The sequence below is a fragment of the Doryrhamphus excisus genome, linkage group LG11, assembly GCF_037039965.1.
Source record: "Doryrhamphus excisus strain RoL-2023G ecotype Guam linkage group LG11, RoL_Dexc_Guam_v1.1, whole genome shotgun sequence".
In the NCBI taxonomy this organism is placed as follows: Eukaryota; Metazoa; Chordata; class Actinopteri; order Syngnathiformes; family Syngnathidae; genus Doryrhamphus; species Doryrhamphus excisus.
Window position 1 is genome coordinate 17,620,365 of NC_136367.1, and position 17,142 is coordinate 17,637,506.

General features: G+C 44.3%; 1 protein-coding gene across 1 annotated transcript; it reads left to right on the forward strand.

Annotated features, from left to right (window-relative positions):
• The first annotated feature begins 2,504 nt into the window (after positions 1–2,504).
• Positions 2,505–16,817, forward strand: LOC131127901 (myosin heavy chain, fast skeletal muscle-like). Its single transcript, XM_058070229.2, has 40 exons — positions 2,505–2,629; positions 2,739–2,957; positions 3,076–3,219; positions 3,288–3,444; positions 3,615–3,642; positions 4,400–4,511; positions 4,591–4,683; positions 4,771–4,834; positions 4,915–5,013; positions 5,790–5,893; positions 5,972–6,110; positions 6,179–6,297; positions 6,373–6,522; positions 6,894–7,064; positions 7,131–7,437; positions 7,508–7,581; positions 7,649–7,736; positions 8,108–8,225; positions 8,546–8,669; positions 8,740–8,876; positions 8,960–9,215; positions 9,287–9,529; positions 9,640–9,816; positions 10,521–10,666; positions 10,759–10,849; positions 10,925–11,314; positions 11,396–11,522; positions 12,426–12,544; positions 12,613–12,809; positions 12,868–13,051; positions 13,737–13,902; positions 14,016–14,140; positions 14,209–14,517; positions 14,593–14,796; positions 14,873–14,998; positions 15,066–15,236; positions 15,322–15,426; positions 15,517–15,612; positions 16,468–16,599; positions 16,681–16,817. Exons 2-40 carry the CDS (start codon positions 2,751–2,753, stop codon positions 16,699–16,701), a joined length of 5,820 nt encoding a protein of 1,939 aa, XP_057926212.2. The 5' UTR covers positions 2,505–2,629; positions 2,739–2,750; the 3' UTR covers positions 16,702–16,817.
• The last annotated feature ends 325 nt before the right edge of the window (positions 16,818–17,142 follow it).

Genomic DNA, 17,142 nt, shown 5'->3' on the forward strand with positions numbered 1-17,142 from the left:
ACATACGGGACAATGAGTGACATTTTAACACACGCCCAGTCGCACTATGAGTACCAGTTGTCATCTAAATCAAGCCAGCAGCTTCCAAAGTATCCAGTAAGACCGCACCTCCTCACCCCTTAAGCTCCCGTCTTTTCACACCCTAATCCCAAGGGTTCCACCGCAAGACGGCCATCATCCAGCCCCCAGCCAGCATCTAACAATAAACGCCTTTAAAAGAGGACATGCTGTATTTTTCAACATAGTCACATTCACTGTGACTTCTTGGTGATGAATCGTAGCGCTAATGGTAAAAATAACACAAACATACTCCATGAAAATTCATATATTGCATGTTTATTCCAGCGAGCGATGTCAAATTTTAATCTAACTCATCATCACTTGCCACTATGATAAAAGCCAGGGGTATGAAAAAGTGTTTGCATCCTTCATAAACTCATTTCTAAAGCTTTGGGACTCCAGCCAACCACAGTGAGAGCCATTATCCACAAACGGTCAAAACATGGAAGAGTGGTGAAAACTTCCCAGGTGTGGCCGGCCAACCAAAATGACCACAAGAGCGCAGCCACGACCCAATAACAACATCCAAAGAGGTGCACACCTCACTTGGCTGACTTAAGGTTAATTTTGGTGACTCCACCATAAGAAAGACACTTGGCAATGTGGCAGAGTTCCAAGACCAAAAGCACTGCTGAACAGTTAAGGCTCGTCTCCATCTGACCAGACAAAAGTTAACATCTGGAATTTCAATCACAGCAACAGTAGTGTGATGGTCTGCTAATTATTTAGACTCAAGCCATCAAATAGCTGTCCTCAGCGATGCCTACCCGTAAATAGCAGCTCCTCGCCCTGCCTGCAAATTTTGGCCACCAGCATCTGACAAACAATATTTTAAAATGTCCTGTTTGTAACTAACTAACTCATCAACGTGTTCACAAACAAGTCTTCAATCCCCGTCCTTCTTCTCTGCCCCCTCCTGCTCCCGTCTGGCCAACAATAAACATCAAACAAAATCTATGGAACATAACATTACATTACATAAATCTGTGTAAACAATACTATCTGCCCAATGGCTGGAGAGGACAAAAACACCCAGATCTTCAATGAAGGTAAACATCAATCTCACTGTTCATTTATCCATTTAATTTGATATTTACCGTAATTTCCGGTGTACTTTTTTTAATCACATTTTGACCCCGGCGGCTTGTGCAGTGATGCCTTAACGCAGTTGTTGCCCCGTGACAAATGAAGAAACGATGGGAGGAAGATAAAAAGGTCATAAAAACACAATAAGCCTCTTGGGCATGAGGCTTTGGCTTGAGCATCAACACCGTCCTGCGGCTATATTTGAGTTTTGCCCAAATAAGACGCAAGATTTCCGAGTGGCTATCGTGTGACACATATTTATCAGAGACAGAAGCTCAGTATATCTTCTGGGTAACCCCTTTAGAATTTCTTCTTCCTTTTCACTGCTGTAAGTTGATCTGCTTTCCAATGGCAGCAGTCCCTTGTGTGTGCGGACGCCTTTCAATTGCGCTGGCCGTGTGCCACATTCTTGGCTAAAAACCCGCGGCTTACTCGGGCCACCTTTGACAAGCATCTCTTTTCTCTATGCGATCACACGCGGGGGGCACGCAGACAGAAACCCACCAAATACCCCCTCTCTCTTCAAGAAAGTACAGCTGCAAGGCATCACTCAGTCAGGCGCATTTAGGGATGGTCTCAGACCGCCTTGTGCGTCCCCAAAGAGGAAGAAACAAGAATAGCTGCTGGCACTGTTGTGAGAAATAATCCCTTGCCAGCCCCCCTCTTTTCTTCAAAGCTCAACAACCCTGATTTCATTTTTTAATCATTTCTGACCTGTAAGGACTCTGAAACAGTATATGGCTGATATTCCCGAGCTTCTCCAATGCATACCGAGGCACCACTGTTGTGCCAGAGGAGTATTAAACAGAGCCATCACTCACACCTGTCTGCAACTGCTGACTTAACCTTAAGCAAGAGCTGCACCCACGTCATGCAGTATTCTTGTAGTTAGGTTGCACCCACAATGCTACCTTTACATCTGCTGTACACTTTACATACATCGACTTGCAGTAAAAAGTGCACATTTCGGTACGTTACATTGATGCCGCATCTTTACCATAGTTCCTATTTGATCAACAACACAATAAACTTTTCTGCAAATAGTTCCATCCTTTGAGACAAATCCAAAGCCCAGTTGAGGATCCAATAAGAAAGACATATCAAGTGTTTCACATGCAAGCAAGATTGAAGAAGCGGTGCTCAAGTAGCATGCCAAGCAACACGCCCAAACAGAGCAAGACGCATGCGAGGAGATCCGATCACACCGTATAAAAAGGCGCCACAAGCATCCGTCTGGGACAGACACCCAACAAAGGTAGGTTTCTTAAAAGCTAAGCTACTTCATGATGATTGAAGAGGCTGTGTAAAACTTGCATAATTCGGTATTCTTCAAGATAAGATACGTTAAATAGAGCTCTTGAGTATCATCAAGTGTATAAAAATGGCTTTGTGAGACTCACTGTGTATTGTGTGTTATGTTTATTTTTAGTCTTCAGTCTGCTCTGAACTGTCCTGAATTTCTTCATCGCTGGTGTCCTCAAAGGTAACGTCCGAATGTTTAACTTCAGGAATAGATGATAGAATATATATGAACTCCTTAGTTGATACAAATCAATGGCTATGATTGGTTACTTTGAGTTTTTTGCTTGCAGTAAAGGGTCATCATGAGCAGGAGCGACCCAGAAATGGAGTGTTTTGGCCCGGCGGCCTTGTACCTCCGGAAGCCAGAAAAGGAGAGAATTGAGGCCCAAAACACTCCCTTTGACGCAAAGACCGCGTACTTTGTGAGTGAGCCCGCCGAGATGTACCTGAAGGGTAAACTGGTGAAGAAAGAAGGTGGGAAAGCTACGGTGGAAACACTCAACGGAAAGGTAGGATTACATTCTATCATGTCAAAAAATAGTAGTCCTCGAGAATAATTATGATATGATGGGACATGAAAATGTACACTGTAGGAATGAAATGACGGTTGCCATTTTTGTCTCACAGTCTATCACTGTCAAAGATGATGAAATCTTCCCCATGAATCCACCAAAGTTTGACAAGATCGAGGACATGGCCATGATGACCCACCTGAGTGAGCCTTCCGTGCTGTACAACCTCAAAGAGCGCTACGCAGCATGGATGATCTACGTGAGTCCCACTCAAAAGAGACGTTGGTGTTAATAAACGCGACGTCTAACGGGTCACAACTTTCCCAGACCTACTCCGGGTTGTTCTGCGTCACCGTGAACCCCTACAAGTGGCTCCCGGTGTACGACGCAGTGGTGGTGTCGGGATACAGAGGCAAAAAGAGGATCGAGGCGCCTCCCCACATCTTCTCCATCTCTGATAACGCCTATCAGTTCATGCTCCAAGGTATCTCGCATTGCAAATGCGCTCCATACTTTACTAGCCTATGGCATGGGTCATCACATGGATGTTATATCAGGACAATGTTACAATGATAACACAGAGGACATATGCTTTACTTTCCAAGAACACAAACAGCTGTACAAACTGTTGTATGCCTTTTTGATGTCTTACAGATAGAGAAAACCAGTCCATCCTGATTACGTAAGTGCAAAAAAAGAGCGTACAGTGGGACCTCGATTAGCCTATTTCTCAATTTACATCCTGGTTACAATATGGCACTCGTATTCACACAATGTGTGACTCCAAACATTTTGTATCACAATTAGCATCGTGTTAGCATGGAAAGTCATTGTCACCGAGCTATGTTGAGTTTAAGTCAAATCTCAAGTCATGACAAGACAGGTTAAGTCATGTCTCAAGTCATGACAAGACAGGTTGCGACAAGTCCCAAGTCATGACAAGACAGGTTAAGTCAAGTCTCAAGTGATGACAAGACAGGTTGCGACAAGTCCCAAGTCATGACAAGACAGGTTAAGTCAAGTCCCAAGTCATGACAAGACAGGTTGCGACAAGTCCCAAGTCATGACAAGACAAGTTAAGACAAGTCCCAAGTCATGACAAGACAGGTTAAGACAAGTCCCAAGTCATGACAAGACAGGTTGAGTCAAGTCCCAAGTCATGACAAGACAGGTTGAGTCAAGTCCCAAGTCATGACAAGACAGGTTAAGTCAAGTCCCAAGTCATGACAAGACAGGTTGAGTCAAGTCCCAAGTCATGACAAGACAGGTTGAGTCAAGTCCCAAGTCATGACAAGACAGGTTGAGTTGTCATTGGACTAGTGTTGTGTTTCCGTTCCTTCTGTAAGGGACTAATGGCGCTAGCCGAGGTCACATTCTATATGTTTGTATGAATCTCTTTATTTTTGATCAAAAGCCTATGACTATGTTCCATAAACCAGTGGAGAATCTGGTGCAGGAAAGACTGTGAACACCAAGCGTGTCATCCAGTACTTTGCGACAATCGCAGTAGCTGGAGGAAAGAAAGCAGAACCAGTTGCTGGCAAAATGCAGGTAAAAAGTGACAGAGTAATATTATTATTGCATATGCAGACAGGAGGCAATATGGATTTAACGTTGACTTCTTCTCTAGGGATCACTTGAAGATCAGATCATTGCAGCTAACCCACTGCTAGAAGCTTACGGTAACGCCAAGACTGTGAGGAATGACAACTCCTCACGATTTGTAAGTTCTTTTTTTATTTGAAGCTTTGCCGATGATCATATCAGAGGACAATTCCAAAAGACCAATGATCAATGTGATTCTGCTTAGGGTAAATTCATTAGAATTCATTTTGGATCCACTGGGAAGCTGGCTTCAGCCGATATTGAAACATGTAAGCCTTGTTCAAAGTCTCATCACGTTGATTCACACACTGCAGGGACTCATTCTCTTCTCCTACATGAATCCATACAGATCTGCTGGAGAAGTCTCGTGTGACCTTCCAGCTGTCTGCTGAGAGGAGCTACCACATCTTCTATCAGCTCATGACGGGACACAAACCCGACCTAATTGGTATGGAATAGCAGATAAGATGAAAAAATATACATACATATAGACATCTCAATGATCTTATTTATGATGTATTGAGTTAAAGTAAGACAGGAAGAACATGCACTAAATGAATACAGAGCCACCATCCACCAGTACCTGCCTGGACCACATAAATGTCCACATTAGCACTCAATAAGCTCATCAACTCTGACCTTGATGCATTCCCACATAGTATCAGCATTCATTCATTTTCAAGGGTAGTGTGGGTGCTAGAGCCTATCCCAGCGGGTGAGAGGCGGGGTCGCCAGCCAATCACAGGGCACATATAGACAAACAACCATTCACACTCACATTCATACCTATGGACAATTTGGAGTCGCCAATTAACCTAGCATGTTTTGGGAGGAAACCGGAGTACCCGGAGAAAACCCACACATGCACGGGGAGAACATGCAAACTCCACACAGAGATGGTGGAACTGAACTGGGTTCTCTTAGCTGTGTGGCCTGCACGCTAACCACTCGGCGCCGTGCAGCCTAGTATCAAATGAGGTGAAAGAAAAAGGCTAAAAATACAGTATGGTAGTCTACTATCTGGGCAGCCTGGGACAAAGTAACATGGTGCCTTCAAGGACTGCCCAACAAAGTGGGATAAGTTGCCGCTCACATTAAAAAACTGTGGGATTTCTAAAAAAAAATATATATATATATATATATATATATATGTATGTATCTAGATGCACATGGAATGTATTTACATCCCTGATATATATTTATGTATACACCCAATTCTTTCAGAGGCACTCCTGATCACCACAAATCCATACGACTATCCAATGATCAGTCAAGGTGAAATCACCGTGAAAAGTATCAATGACGTTGAAGAATTCATCGCCACTGATGTGAGTACAGCAACATGCAATCAACATGTGATGTGAGGTGAACAGTTTCATACGCTAAAGCCACCGTGTTCACTGCAGACTGCCATTGACATCCTGGGATTCAACGCAGAAGAAAAGCAAAGCATGTACAAGCTGACTGGAGCTGTGATGCATCACGGCAACATGAAGTTCAAGCAGAAGCAAAGAGAGGAGCAGGCCGAGCCAGACGGCACTGAGGGTGGGAAACTGAAGGGCAATTTCTTTGTAGAACAGGGCTTTTGAATATTCCTGTTTTTCCACTTTCAGTGGCTGATAAAATCGCTTACCTCATGGGTCTGAACTCCGCTGACCTGCTGAAAGCCCTGTGCTATCCCAGGGTGAAGGTCGGGAATGAATTTGTGACCAAAGGTCAAACTGTGCCTCAGGTAAGAAAGCCTGTCAAATATACAGATGTAGTATTTTATCACACTTAATCATTTTCATGCTCCTTATACTTTAAGGTTCACAATTCCGTCATGGCCCTCAGCAAATCCGTCTATGAGAAAATGTTCTTGTGGATGGTGGTCAGAATCAACGAGATGCTGGACACCAAGCAGCCCAGAAGCTTCTTTATCGGTGTGCTGGACATTGCTGGATTTGAAATTTTTGATGTAAGTAGACTTTGCTCGACATACACTTCAGAAAATAATCAATAATTTGAACAAAGGCGCAGAGTACATCCAACATTACTGGGAATGTCCTAGTCCGATATTGATATCAGATAACGGTCTGACATCAGACCCCCAAAAAACAATGGATTGTAGAGGCACGCATGAAGGAAGACCATAATAGATGGAAATAGCATTAGCAGCACGCTAGCTAGTCACCGGGAAAGATGTGTATCTTATTATTTATTAACATAAACATGTAACATAACATTCCACGTTCATAAACAGGGAATCAAAGTATGTATGGTGTGCTGGAATCGGATCAACTGATCTGACTGACTGAAACTTTTGCTGAGGTTGTCTTCATTTGTCAGTTCAACAGCTTGGAGCAGCTGTGCATCAACTTCACCAACGAGAAACTGCAACAGTTTTTCAACCACCACATGTTTGTCCTGGAGCAAGAGGAGTACAAGAAGGAAGGAATCGAATGGGAGTTCATAGACTTTGGCATGGACTTGGCTGCCTGCATTGAGCTTATTGAGAAGGTATACAGGAAAATAATACAAAAAATAATACGATCAATGGTATATAACACTGATGTGTTCTTACAGCCAATGGGCATCTTCTCCATCCTTGAAGAGGAGTGCATGTTCCCCAAGGCTTCAGACACGACCTTCAAGAACAAACTGTATGACCAGCATCTTGGTAAAAGCGCCCCCTTCCAGAAGCCAAAGCCGGCCAAAGGCAAAGCCGAAGCCCACTTTGCCCTGGTTCACTACGCCGGTACTGTGGACTACAACGTCACCGGCTGGCTGGACAAGAACAAGGACCCCCTGAACGACTCAGTTGTTCAGCTCTACCAGAAGTCATCAGTCAAGCTGTTGGCTCACCTCTACGCCGCACATGCCGGCGCCGAAGGTGAGGTCCGATTTGAATGAGTACTACTGACTAAGTAGTAAAACTAATATCATCTTGCGACACATTGCAGCCGAGAGTGGCGGTGGCAAAAAGGCTGGCAAGAAGAAGGGTGGCTCGTTTCAAACTGTGTCTGCTCTTTTCAGGGTAAGCCTCGCTATAAACTCTTTGATTGAGAAAGATCTCAATTAAAATTGATTTTTTCACATTTCAGGAGAATTTGGGCAAGCTGATGACCAACTTAAGAAGCACTCACCCTCATTTTGTGCGTTGTTTGATTCCAAATGAATCCAAGACGCCAGGTACATCCAATACCATCAAGGAAGGCAATGGGAGCCAGTGTGTGCTCAAGCTAGTTGCTAGCCTGCTAGTAAACAGGTGTCACTACGCCAGTAACGTAGTTCTTGGGTGTAAAAATGTTGATAAGAATAATAAGAACGATGTGTTTCATATGCAGATCACATGATGGAAATGGAGCCTTGTTGGCTTTTTGGAGGTTTTTTCAGAATGTTTTTTAGGCAGAATAATTTTTTTTTTTTACCTGTTTTTATATCTTTATAAAGCCCAGGAAAGAGAATGTGTGTTCATGTCTCACATAAGGATTGTCAAAGTATTTTTAAAACATTCACTTTTCCTTGAAAAGCAGCACAATAAATGCTGTACTCAATTGAAGGTTTGATGGAGAACTACCTGGTCATCCACCAGCTCAGATGTAACGGTGTGCTGGAAGGTATCAGAATTTGCAGAAAGGGATTTCCCAGCAGAATCCTCTACGGTGACTTCAAGCAGAGGTAGTGACTAATTTGCAGACGTCCCTCCTTTATTGCAGTTCATTGGTTCCAGACCCAACCACAATAAGTGAATTTCCATGAATTAAGATTCCTTATTTCTAAATTACATTTTGGTACATAGAAAATCCTTAGCGAAAACGACATAAAATCAGCTTAAACATGCATATTTTTTCCTAGTGATTTTTCTTATGGAACATATTTTTTTCAATCGGTGCTGGAGTGAAGCTGTGAAATTTGAACTGCGATGTGACGAGGGACGACCGTATGACAGTTGTGACACATTCGTGTGCTCCGTTACTAACCAAGCTCCCTGCCATTAGATACAAAGTATTGAATGCCAGTGTCATTCCTGAGGGACAATTCATTGACAACAAAAAGGCTTCAGAGAAACTCTTGGGCTCCATCGATGTGGACCACACTCAGTACAAATTTGGACACACCAAGGTAATTTGTTGAACAGAAAAGCTGAACCTCAACACCTCAATTCCTGCATGACCGCTTCCTTCTCCTTCAGGTGTTCTTCAAAGCCGGCCTGCTGGGTACTCTGGAGGAGATGCGAGATGAAAAACTGGCTATCCTTGTGACCATGACCCAGGCTCTCTGCAGGGGTTATGTCATGAGGAAGGAGTTTGTTAAAATGATGGAGAGGAGGTACCAGATCTTCTGACTAATGATGACATGGAGAGGTAGGATAGAGTTCTCTGTTTATGGTCTGGCTTGCTGGCTGTTTTCAGGGAGGCCATTTACTCCATCCAGTACAACATCCGCTCATTCATGAACGTCAAAACGTGGCCATGGATGAAGCTCTACTTCAAGATCAAACCTCTGCTGAAGAGCGCGGAGACTGAAAAGGAGATGGCCAACATGAAGGAGGAGTTTGAGAAAACCAAGGAGGATCTCGCTAAGGCTTTGGCCAAGAAGAAGGAACTGGAGGAGAAGATGGTTTCCCTCCTGCAGGAGAAGAATGACTTGCAGCTGCAGATTCAGTCTGTATGTTCAACAGATATTTGAATTATCACCATCTACTTGTTTCTATTGAGCGTATGGCACTGTAACTCCAGGATAGCGAAACCCTTTCTGATGCTGAGGAAAGGTGTGAGGGCCTCATCAAAGCCAAAATCCAGCTGGAGGCCAAAGTCAAGGAGGCGTCCGAGAGGCTGGAGGATGAAGAGGAGGTGAACGCTGAGCTGACGGCCAAGAAGAGGAAGCTGGAGGATGAGTGCTCTGAGCTGAAGAAAGACATTGATGACTTGGAGCTCACCCTGGCTAAAGTAGAGAAGGAGAAACACGCCACTGAGAACAAGGTGAGCAGATCTAAGCTCTCTCACAGCATGGATCCAGGTGAGCAGATCTAAGCTCTCTCACAGCATGGATCCAAACCACTGTGGTGTTCATTGAGCATCCTGGTGTGCAGGTCAAAAACCTGACAGAGGAGATGGCTACTCTGGACGAGTCCATTGCCAAGTTGACCAAAGAGAAGAAAGCCCTCCAAGAGGCCCATCAGCAGATCTTGGATGACCTTCAGGCAGAGGAAGACAAAGTCAACACTCTGACCAAGGCCAAGACCAAGCTGGAGCAGCAAGTAGATGACGTAAGTATTGTAGTCCCTCGTTTAGGGCGCTTCATTAATTCCAGACTCCACAACGATAAGTGAATTTCCACCAAGTAAGATTCAGTATTACTAAATAGAATATTTTAGTCCTGGTATAGAAAACCTGCTTACGATCTTCTAAATACGCTTTTTAACATAATTAGAGCCCCCGAGGCATGAAATAACACCCCTATAGTCACCTTGACATTAGACATTAGCATTTTACATTTTATTTCATTTGAACATGCATCAGATTACAATTGAGTGCATCCCATAATCAGTTCCCAGTTCCACATGTCCAAAAGGAGTAGGAAGAAGCAAAGCTTATTAAATCCTACCACTCCATCTGGTACTTTTACAATCAGTAACTGTTACATTTGTTCACTTCCTGCTTTCCAAATATAATTTAATATATATATTTTTTTACTTTTTACATTTTTTTTGTCATGTGCCAAAGTACAAGGTGATGTTATTGTTATTATTGTGAGATCATTTTAACCAGTTAGTGTTACTTAGTGGCTAAATACTTCATTTAGGCACAGAATGAGTACAGTTTGTTTAAATATGCCTTTTTTAAACTAATAATATGCTGTCATCAACCATAAAACAGGGATCATTTATTGGATAATTTTTGAGAACTGTGATGTTGTGTACATTTTACTCTGTAAGACAGCAACAATAATTGTGATCATTGTTGAAAACAGCTTGAGGGATCCCTGGAGCAAGAAAAGAAGCTCCGTATGGACCTGGAGCGATCAAAGAGGAAGCTGGAGGGCGATCTGAAGCTGGCCCATGAAACCATCATGGATCTAGAGAACGACAAGCAGCAGTCCGATGAGAAGCTCAAGAAGTAAGTGAATATCATCAGACAGATATTCAAAGTAGATCTAGTTCAGCGTTAATAGATGGACGCATACGAGACCATGCCGTATCTTCACACAGGAAGGACTTTGAGTCAAGTCAGCTGCTCGGAAAGATTGAGGATGAACAGTCTCTCAGCATTCAGCATCAAAAGAAGATCAAAGAACTTCAGGTTGGTTCATGGACAGTCACCTTGTTATTCTGACTTCTATCTACTTCCTGTTCACTCTATATCATCAAATATCAGGCTCGTATTGAGGAACTGGAGGAGGAGATCGAAGCCGAGCGTGCCGCTCGAGCCAAGGTGGAGAAGCAGAGATCCGATCTATCCAGGGAACTCGAGGAGATCAGCGAGCGTCTGGAAGAGGCCGGCGGCGCCACCGCAGTTCAGATCGAGATGAACAAAAAGCGCGAGGCCGAATTCCAGAAGCTGCGTCGCGATCTGGAGGAGTCCACCCTGCAGCACGAGGCCACCTCTGCGGCGCTCCGTAAGAAGCAGGCCGATAGCGTGGCAGAACTCGGCGAGCAGATCGACAACCTCCAGCGCGTCAAACAGAAGCTGGAGAAGGAGAAGAGCGAATACAAGATGGAGATTGACGACCTCAGCAGCAACATGGAGAACATCTCCAAATCAAAGGTTCACCACAGAATCAATATGGGGGGGGGGGGGGGGGCACAATGACAGGAAGTTGACATTTCTGTCCTTACACGGTCTTAGACTAACCTGGAGAAAATGTGCCGCACACTTGAGGACCAGCTGAGTGAGTTCAAGTCCAAGAATGAAGAACATGTGCGTCAGCTCAATGATGTTGGCATCCATAAGGCGAGACTGCAAACTGAACATGGTGAGACCCTACTGCTGCTATTTGTTTTTCTTTTAGAACAGGAGTTTTACTAAAGACAAATAGCCTGGAGCCTCCTTTCATGTTAGCCGTTACAGAATAACGGTCTAACTAATATATTAATAATAATATATGTTCATTATTCTGTGAAAAAGCATCATAGATGGCAAGAACCACAACAAGGAGGCCGAATGTGGAGCTGCGGATTGCCTACCTCTGCTCTATTATATCAGATATCATATCGTATAGATATCATATTATATCAGCGCTCAGGACTGTTTGCCCTCCTACCCTCAGGGAGGCGCTATAGGAGCTTACGGACGAGAACCACCAGGTTCAGGAACAGCTTTTTTCCCAACAGGTGTCTCCTTGTTGAACTCTGCCCCCCCATTGCCCACCACTTCCACTACTTACACCCCACCCCCCCCCCCCCCCGGTGAACTCTGCCCCTCTAATCACTTCATTGCACTATTGTACATATTACAGTTATATCTTGTTGCATTCATAGATCATACTGTTTATAATTTATATCATCTGCAATAGCCATACTATAGTCACTTATATCCCTGTTTATATCCACACTGTATCATAGTCACTTCATTGCAATACTGTACATATTACTGTTATTATACGTATATTGTCACATCCATACTGTGCATACTGTTTATAATCTGTATAATCTGCAATATATCCTCACTGTATTATAGTATGTATACTGTATGTATTATAGTCACGGTCTCTATTCTATTTCTACATTTACTTACTACTAAGGTACTTATAAAATTGCACTTCTGGTTGGATGCTAACTGCATTTTATTGCCCTGTACAAGTGACATGAGCAATAACAATAAAGTTAAATCTAATCAAATCTAATCTAATATTGATGGAGCTTTTTTTCCTTCTTAGGTGAAATCAGTCGCCAGCTGGAGGAGAAAGAGGCCCTGGTCTCTCAGCTTACAAGGAGCAAGCAGGCTAACATCCAGCAGATTGAAGAGTTTAAAAGGCATCTTGAAGAGGAAGTTAAAGTAGGTCTACACTTGGAATGGAAGCTTTGTTGCTGAATGCTACAATAACAAATGTGTCCTCTTTTAAGTCCAAGAACGCCCTGGCTCACGCTGTCCAGTCCTCCCGCCATGACTGCGACCTGCTCAGAGAGCAGTACGAGGAGGAGCAGGAGGCCAAGGCTGAGCTGCAGAGGGCGCTGTCCAAGGCCAACAGCGAGGTGGCTCAGTGGAGAACCAAATACGAGACCGATGCCATTCAGCGCACTGAGGAGCTGGAGGAGGCAAAGTGAGTCATGAAACACACAGAAGATAACTTCATGACGCAAACGAATGCGTGTTTGTAGGAAAAAGCTCGCCCAGCGTCTCCAGGATGCGGAGGAGTCCATCGAGGCAGTGAACGCCAAGTGTGCCTCTCTGGAAAAGACCAAGCAGAGACTCCACAGTGAAGTGGAAGATCTGATGATCGATGTGGAGAGAGCCAACGCTCTGGCCGCCAACCTCGACAAGAAGCAGAGGAACTTTGACAAGGTTAGCTTGTTAGATTACACATGGCGCAGAACCTCTTATCAGTCATACAGTCACTTTGGCTCTGGGGGGGAGGCGGGACCACGAGCATACGCACACAGGAAATGAGTGGCGCCTCCTGCGGGGCAACGCCAGGTGACTTAGAAGTTAGGAGGGAAAAAGACAGCCAAATATGGAATATTAATAATGAGCAATGTGAGTTCATCAACACCAACGAGCCGGTATGCTGAGGCTAAACAACATGCTAGCCTGCTTCAAACATTTCCACTCAACCCATTTTCCATTCTGGGAAAAAAAGTATACATGGAAATGCCGAGCGTTCATCCCGACAGCCGACACTCACTGAGACATTTATTCCGCAAAGTAAATACAGACCAACAAAATGCTGTGCATTCAGAGAAAGTCAGGGGGAAAGAAATGCTGCAAACGTTTCACAGACAGTACGAACAGTGGTTTATTTGGTCTGAAAAAAAATGTTGATAATATTATTTAGCGTCAATTTGTGGGACAATTAACATTTCAAAACGCACCTACATTGTTTTATAACTTGGTTAAATAAAAAAGTTTAGTTGTCCAGTCATATTTTTTCACTTCATACTTCATGTCTCGAGGACCCAATCACTCGCATTGTCTTGTCTTGTGAGTTGGTTGTCTCCTGACTAACAATTATTCCCGAACATGTCTTCAGGTTCTTGCCGAGTGGAAGCAGAAATACGAGGAGAGCCAGGCAGAGCTGGAAGGAGCTCAGAAGGAGGCCCGCTCACTCAGCACGGAGATGTTCAAGATGAAGAACTCCTATGAAGAGACTCTGGACCACCTGGAGACCCTGAAGAGGGAGAACAAGAACCTGCAACGTGAGTAGAAATAATCTTATAAGAACTGAAAGTATTGCTCCACAGACAACGCAGTTGATAAGGTTGGGTGGGTGTGCTCCTTCTCACCTCCCGCATTGAATGTTTTGTTACAGAGGAGATCTCCGACCTAACTGAGCAAATCAGTGAGACTGGAAAGACCATTCATGAACTGGAGAAAGGCAAAAAGACGGTGGAATCAGAGAAGTCTGAACTGCAGTCTTCCCTTGAGGAGGCGGAGGTAAGGTTCCACAAGAGCATCCAGAAGAAATGTCAAACAACACGACAACACGGTTGTTTTCCCTCAAGGCCACCCTGGAGCACGAGGAGTCCAAGATTCTTCGCGTTCAGCTGGAACTGACCCAAGTCAAGAGCGAGATCGACAGGAAGCTTGCAGAGAAGGATGAGGAGATTGAGCAGATCAAGAGGAACAGCCAGCGTGTGATCGAGTCCATGCAGAGCACCTTGGATGCTGAGGTCAGGAGCAGGAACGATGCCCTGAGAATCAAGAAGAAGATGGAGGGAGACCTGAATGAGATGGAGATCCAGCTGAGCCATGCCAACCGCCAGGCCGCTGAAGCACAGAAACAACTGAGGAACATCCAGGCACAACTCAAGGTACTCTGCTTCTTCTCATTGTCAGTAGATAGATGGAATTCTTCAGTTCTTGACTGGATGTATAAACTTACTTAGGATGCTCAACTGCACCTTGATGACGCAATAAGAGGACAGGATGAAATGAGAGAGCAGGTTGTCATGGTGGAGCGCAGGAACACCCTGATGCTGGCAGAGATCGAGGAGCTGAGAGTTTCTCTGGAGCAGACGGAGAGAAGCCGCAAAGTGGCTGAAGTTGAGCTGGTTGATGCCAGCGAGCGTGTGACACTGCTGCACTCTCAGGTACGACACCCAGCGTTCAAACGATGACATGTGACTTACATGGAAACTGACTGGTTTGCAATCCAACTGGATTTAGAACACCAGCCTTATCAACACCAAGAAGAAGCTGGAGGCTGACCTCATCCAGATCCAGGGTGAGGTGGAGGATGCCGTGCAGGAATCAAGAAACGCTGAAGATAAAGCCAAAAAGGCCATCACTGATGTTAGTCCTGCCTCTTACTGTTCTTCAAATCAAACACTACGGTTCCACTCATGGTTGCTGTGTCTAGGCTGCCATGATGGCAGAGGAGCTGAAGAAGGAGCAGGACACCAGCGCTCATTTGGAGAGGATGAAGAAGAACCTGGAGGTGACAGTCAAGGACCTGCAGCACCGCCTGGACGAGGCTGAGAGTCTGGCCATGAAGGGAGGCAAGAAGCAGCTCCAGAAACTGGAAGCTAGGGTAGGCTTACAGGAAGAATAAAACCATTCCAGCCACAAGATTCCATATTTTCTACAAAATTAAATACTCTTTCACCCACCCAAAGGTTCGGGAATTGGAGAGTGAGGTGGATGCAGAGCAGAAGCGTAGTGCTGAGGCTGTTAAAGGAGTGCGTAAATATGAGAGAAGGGTAAAGGAGCTTACCTACCAGGTAACGTCGACGTCGCCAAAGAAATGCAAATTATGGTGACGGAGTTGTGGGAAAAAAGAGCGGATTTATATTAGCTCTATTTTCCAACAGACTGAGGAGGACAGGAAGAACATCCACAGGCTGCAGGATCTGGTGGACAAACTCCAGATGAAGGTTAAGGCCTACAAAAGGCAGTCCGAGGAGGCGGTGAGTATCCCTTCAATCAGGGGCCGCCAATCATGATCCACCAGTTGATCTTTGGGACTTGCAGGTCCATTGCAGGAATATTATTTTAAAAAAATTATAATAACATCAGTGCCCTCCACCTCCGGAGAGTGACCAACAGGCACACATTATGTCCACTGAACACACCCGTATACCTCGCTGCTGTCCAGGCACGCAACCCCCATCCAGGAGCCCAGTCCCCAAAACCCAAGCATGCAGAGGTTGACACAGGGAGTGATAGAGTGCTGTGATGTGCCTGCACGCTACAGTCATTTGCTACCAAAACATTAAGGCACAAGTATAACTCCATAGCCATACACTTCCAAAAGAATCTTCAAGCTAAGACAATGCGGCTCGTTAGAGCTGACTGATATAACACATTGACCAGCGCATCTCTCTTCAATCACCATCACTCACCCACGACAACACGCCAGATGGAGCTGTGGTTTGCTCATGGAGCCGACAACATAAGCCCGACCCCGACCAAGATCTACAAAAGTAGGGTAGCTTAGGGGCCATCTGCGTCTCCGTGCCTCATTTGTCATTGCATCACTACAAATAAAGAGCAAAAATGCTAGATAGAGCAAAGGGCATAACAAGAAAAGCAAACATGTTGGCAGCAACAACCAATCAAAACACAAAGCTTTGTACTTAAAGACAAAGCTTTATATATGTATCACTTTTTATTTTACTGTAAAACCCTGTGTATAAAGGTTATGGGCAAAACCAGGGATCTTGGTCTGAAAAAGGTTGGCGACCACTGCCTTAAATATAATATGCAAACCCAATTCCATTGGAAAAGTGGCATGACTGACTGGAATGTGGACTGGAATACAGGAGGAGCAGGCCAACACTCACCTGACCAGGTACAGGAAGGTTCAGCATGAGATGGAGGAGGCTCAGGAGCGGGCCGACATCGCTGAATCTCAGGTCAACAAGCTGAGGGTCAAAAGTCGTGAAATTGTTAAGGTATGACAATGATGATGATGATGTTGATTTTATCCAACTAAAACGTACTCACGATCTCTTTTTTTTTCCTTGTCAATGCAGATCAAGGAAATAGAGGAGTAACCAGGGGGATCAGCGTGGTGCAGCAACAGAGACATAGTATAATATGAATATCTCCTAGTCTGTTCACTGTGTTGTGACTTCCTGAATCAATAAAAGGTAGATAGTTTGCAGCAGCATCACTTTGGCACGCCTCTTCATTATTACCTCACAAGTTACAGCCATGAAATAAATCACCAACTATTTGAGAAAAGCACATCATTGTTATTCCTAACATAATCCTAACAAACAGAATTTCCAAAGAGACTTGTAAGTATTTTTCCACTCCAAAAGTATCTTCCAATGTAACCCTCCATTAGCTTCCTAAAGCAGAACATAGAAAAAGATTGGAAATTACCTTTGGCCAAAGAATTGTCATTGAACTGTATCAGTGCCTGGTTTAATCACTATCTTTTTGTGTTTGTTTGTAAGTTTTTTTATGTTTTTAAAGCATTTTGGCCAGAT

Coding starts and splice junctions, on each gene's coding strand:
- LOC131127901 (XM_058070229.2), top strand. CDS start 2,751: ATGAGCAGGAGCGACCCAGAAATGGAGTGTTTTGGCCCGGCGGCCTTG. Junction 8,877..8,959: donor GTTAAAATGATGGAGAGGAG/GTACCAGATCTT, acceptor GGCTGTTTTCAG/GGAGGCCATTTACTCCATCC. Junction 12,545..12,612: donor ATCTTGAAGAGGAAGTTAAA/GTAGGTCTACAC, acceptor TCCTCTTTTAAG/TCCAAGAACGCCCTGGCTCA.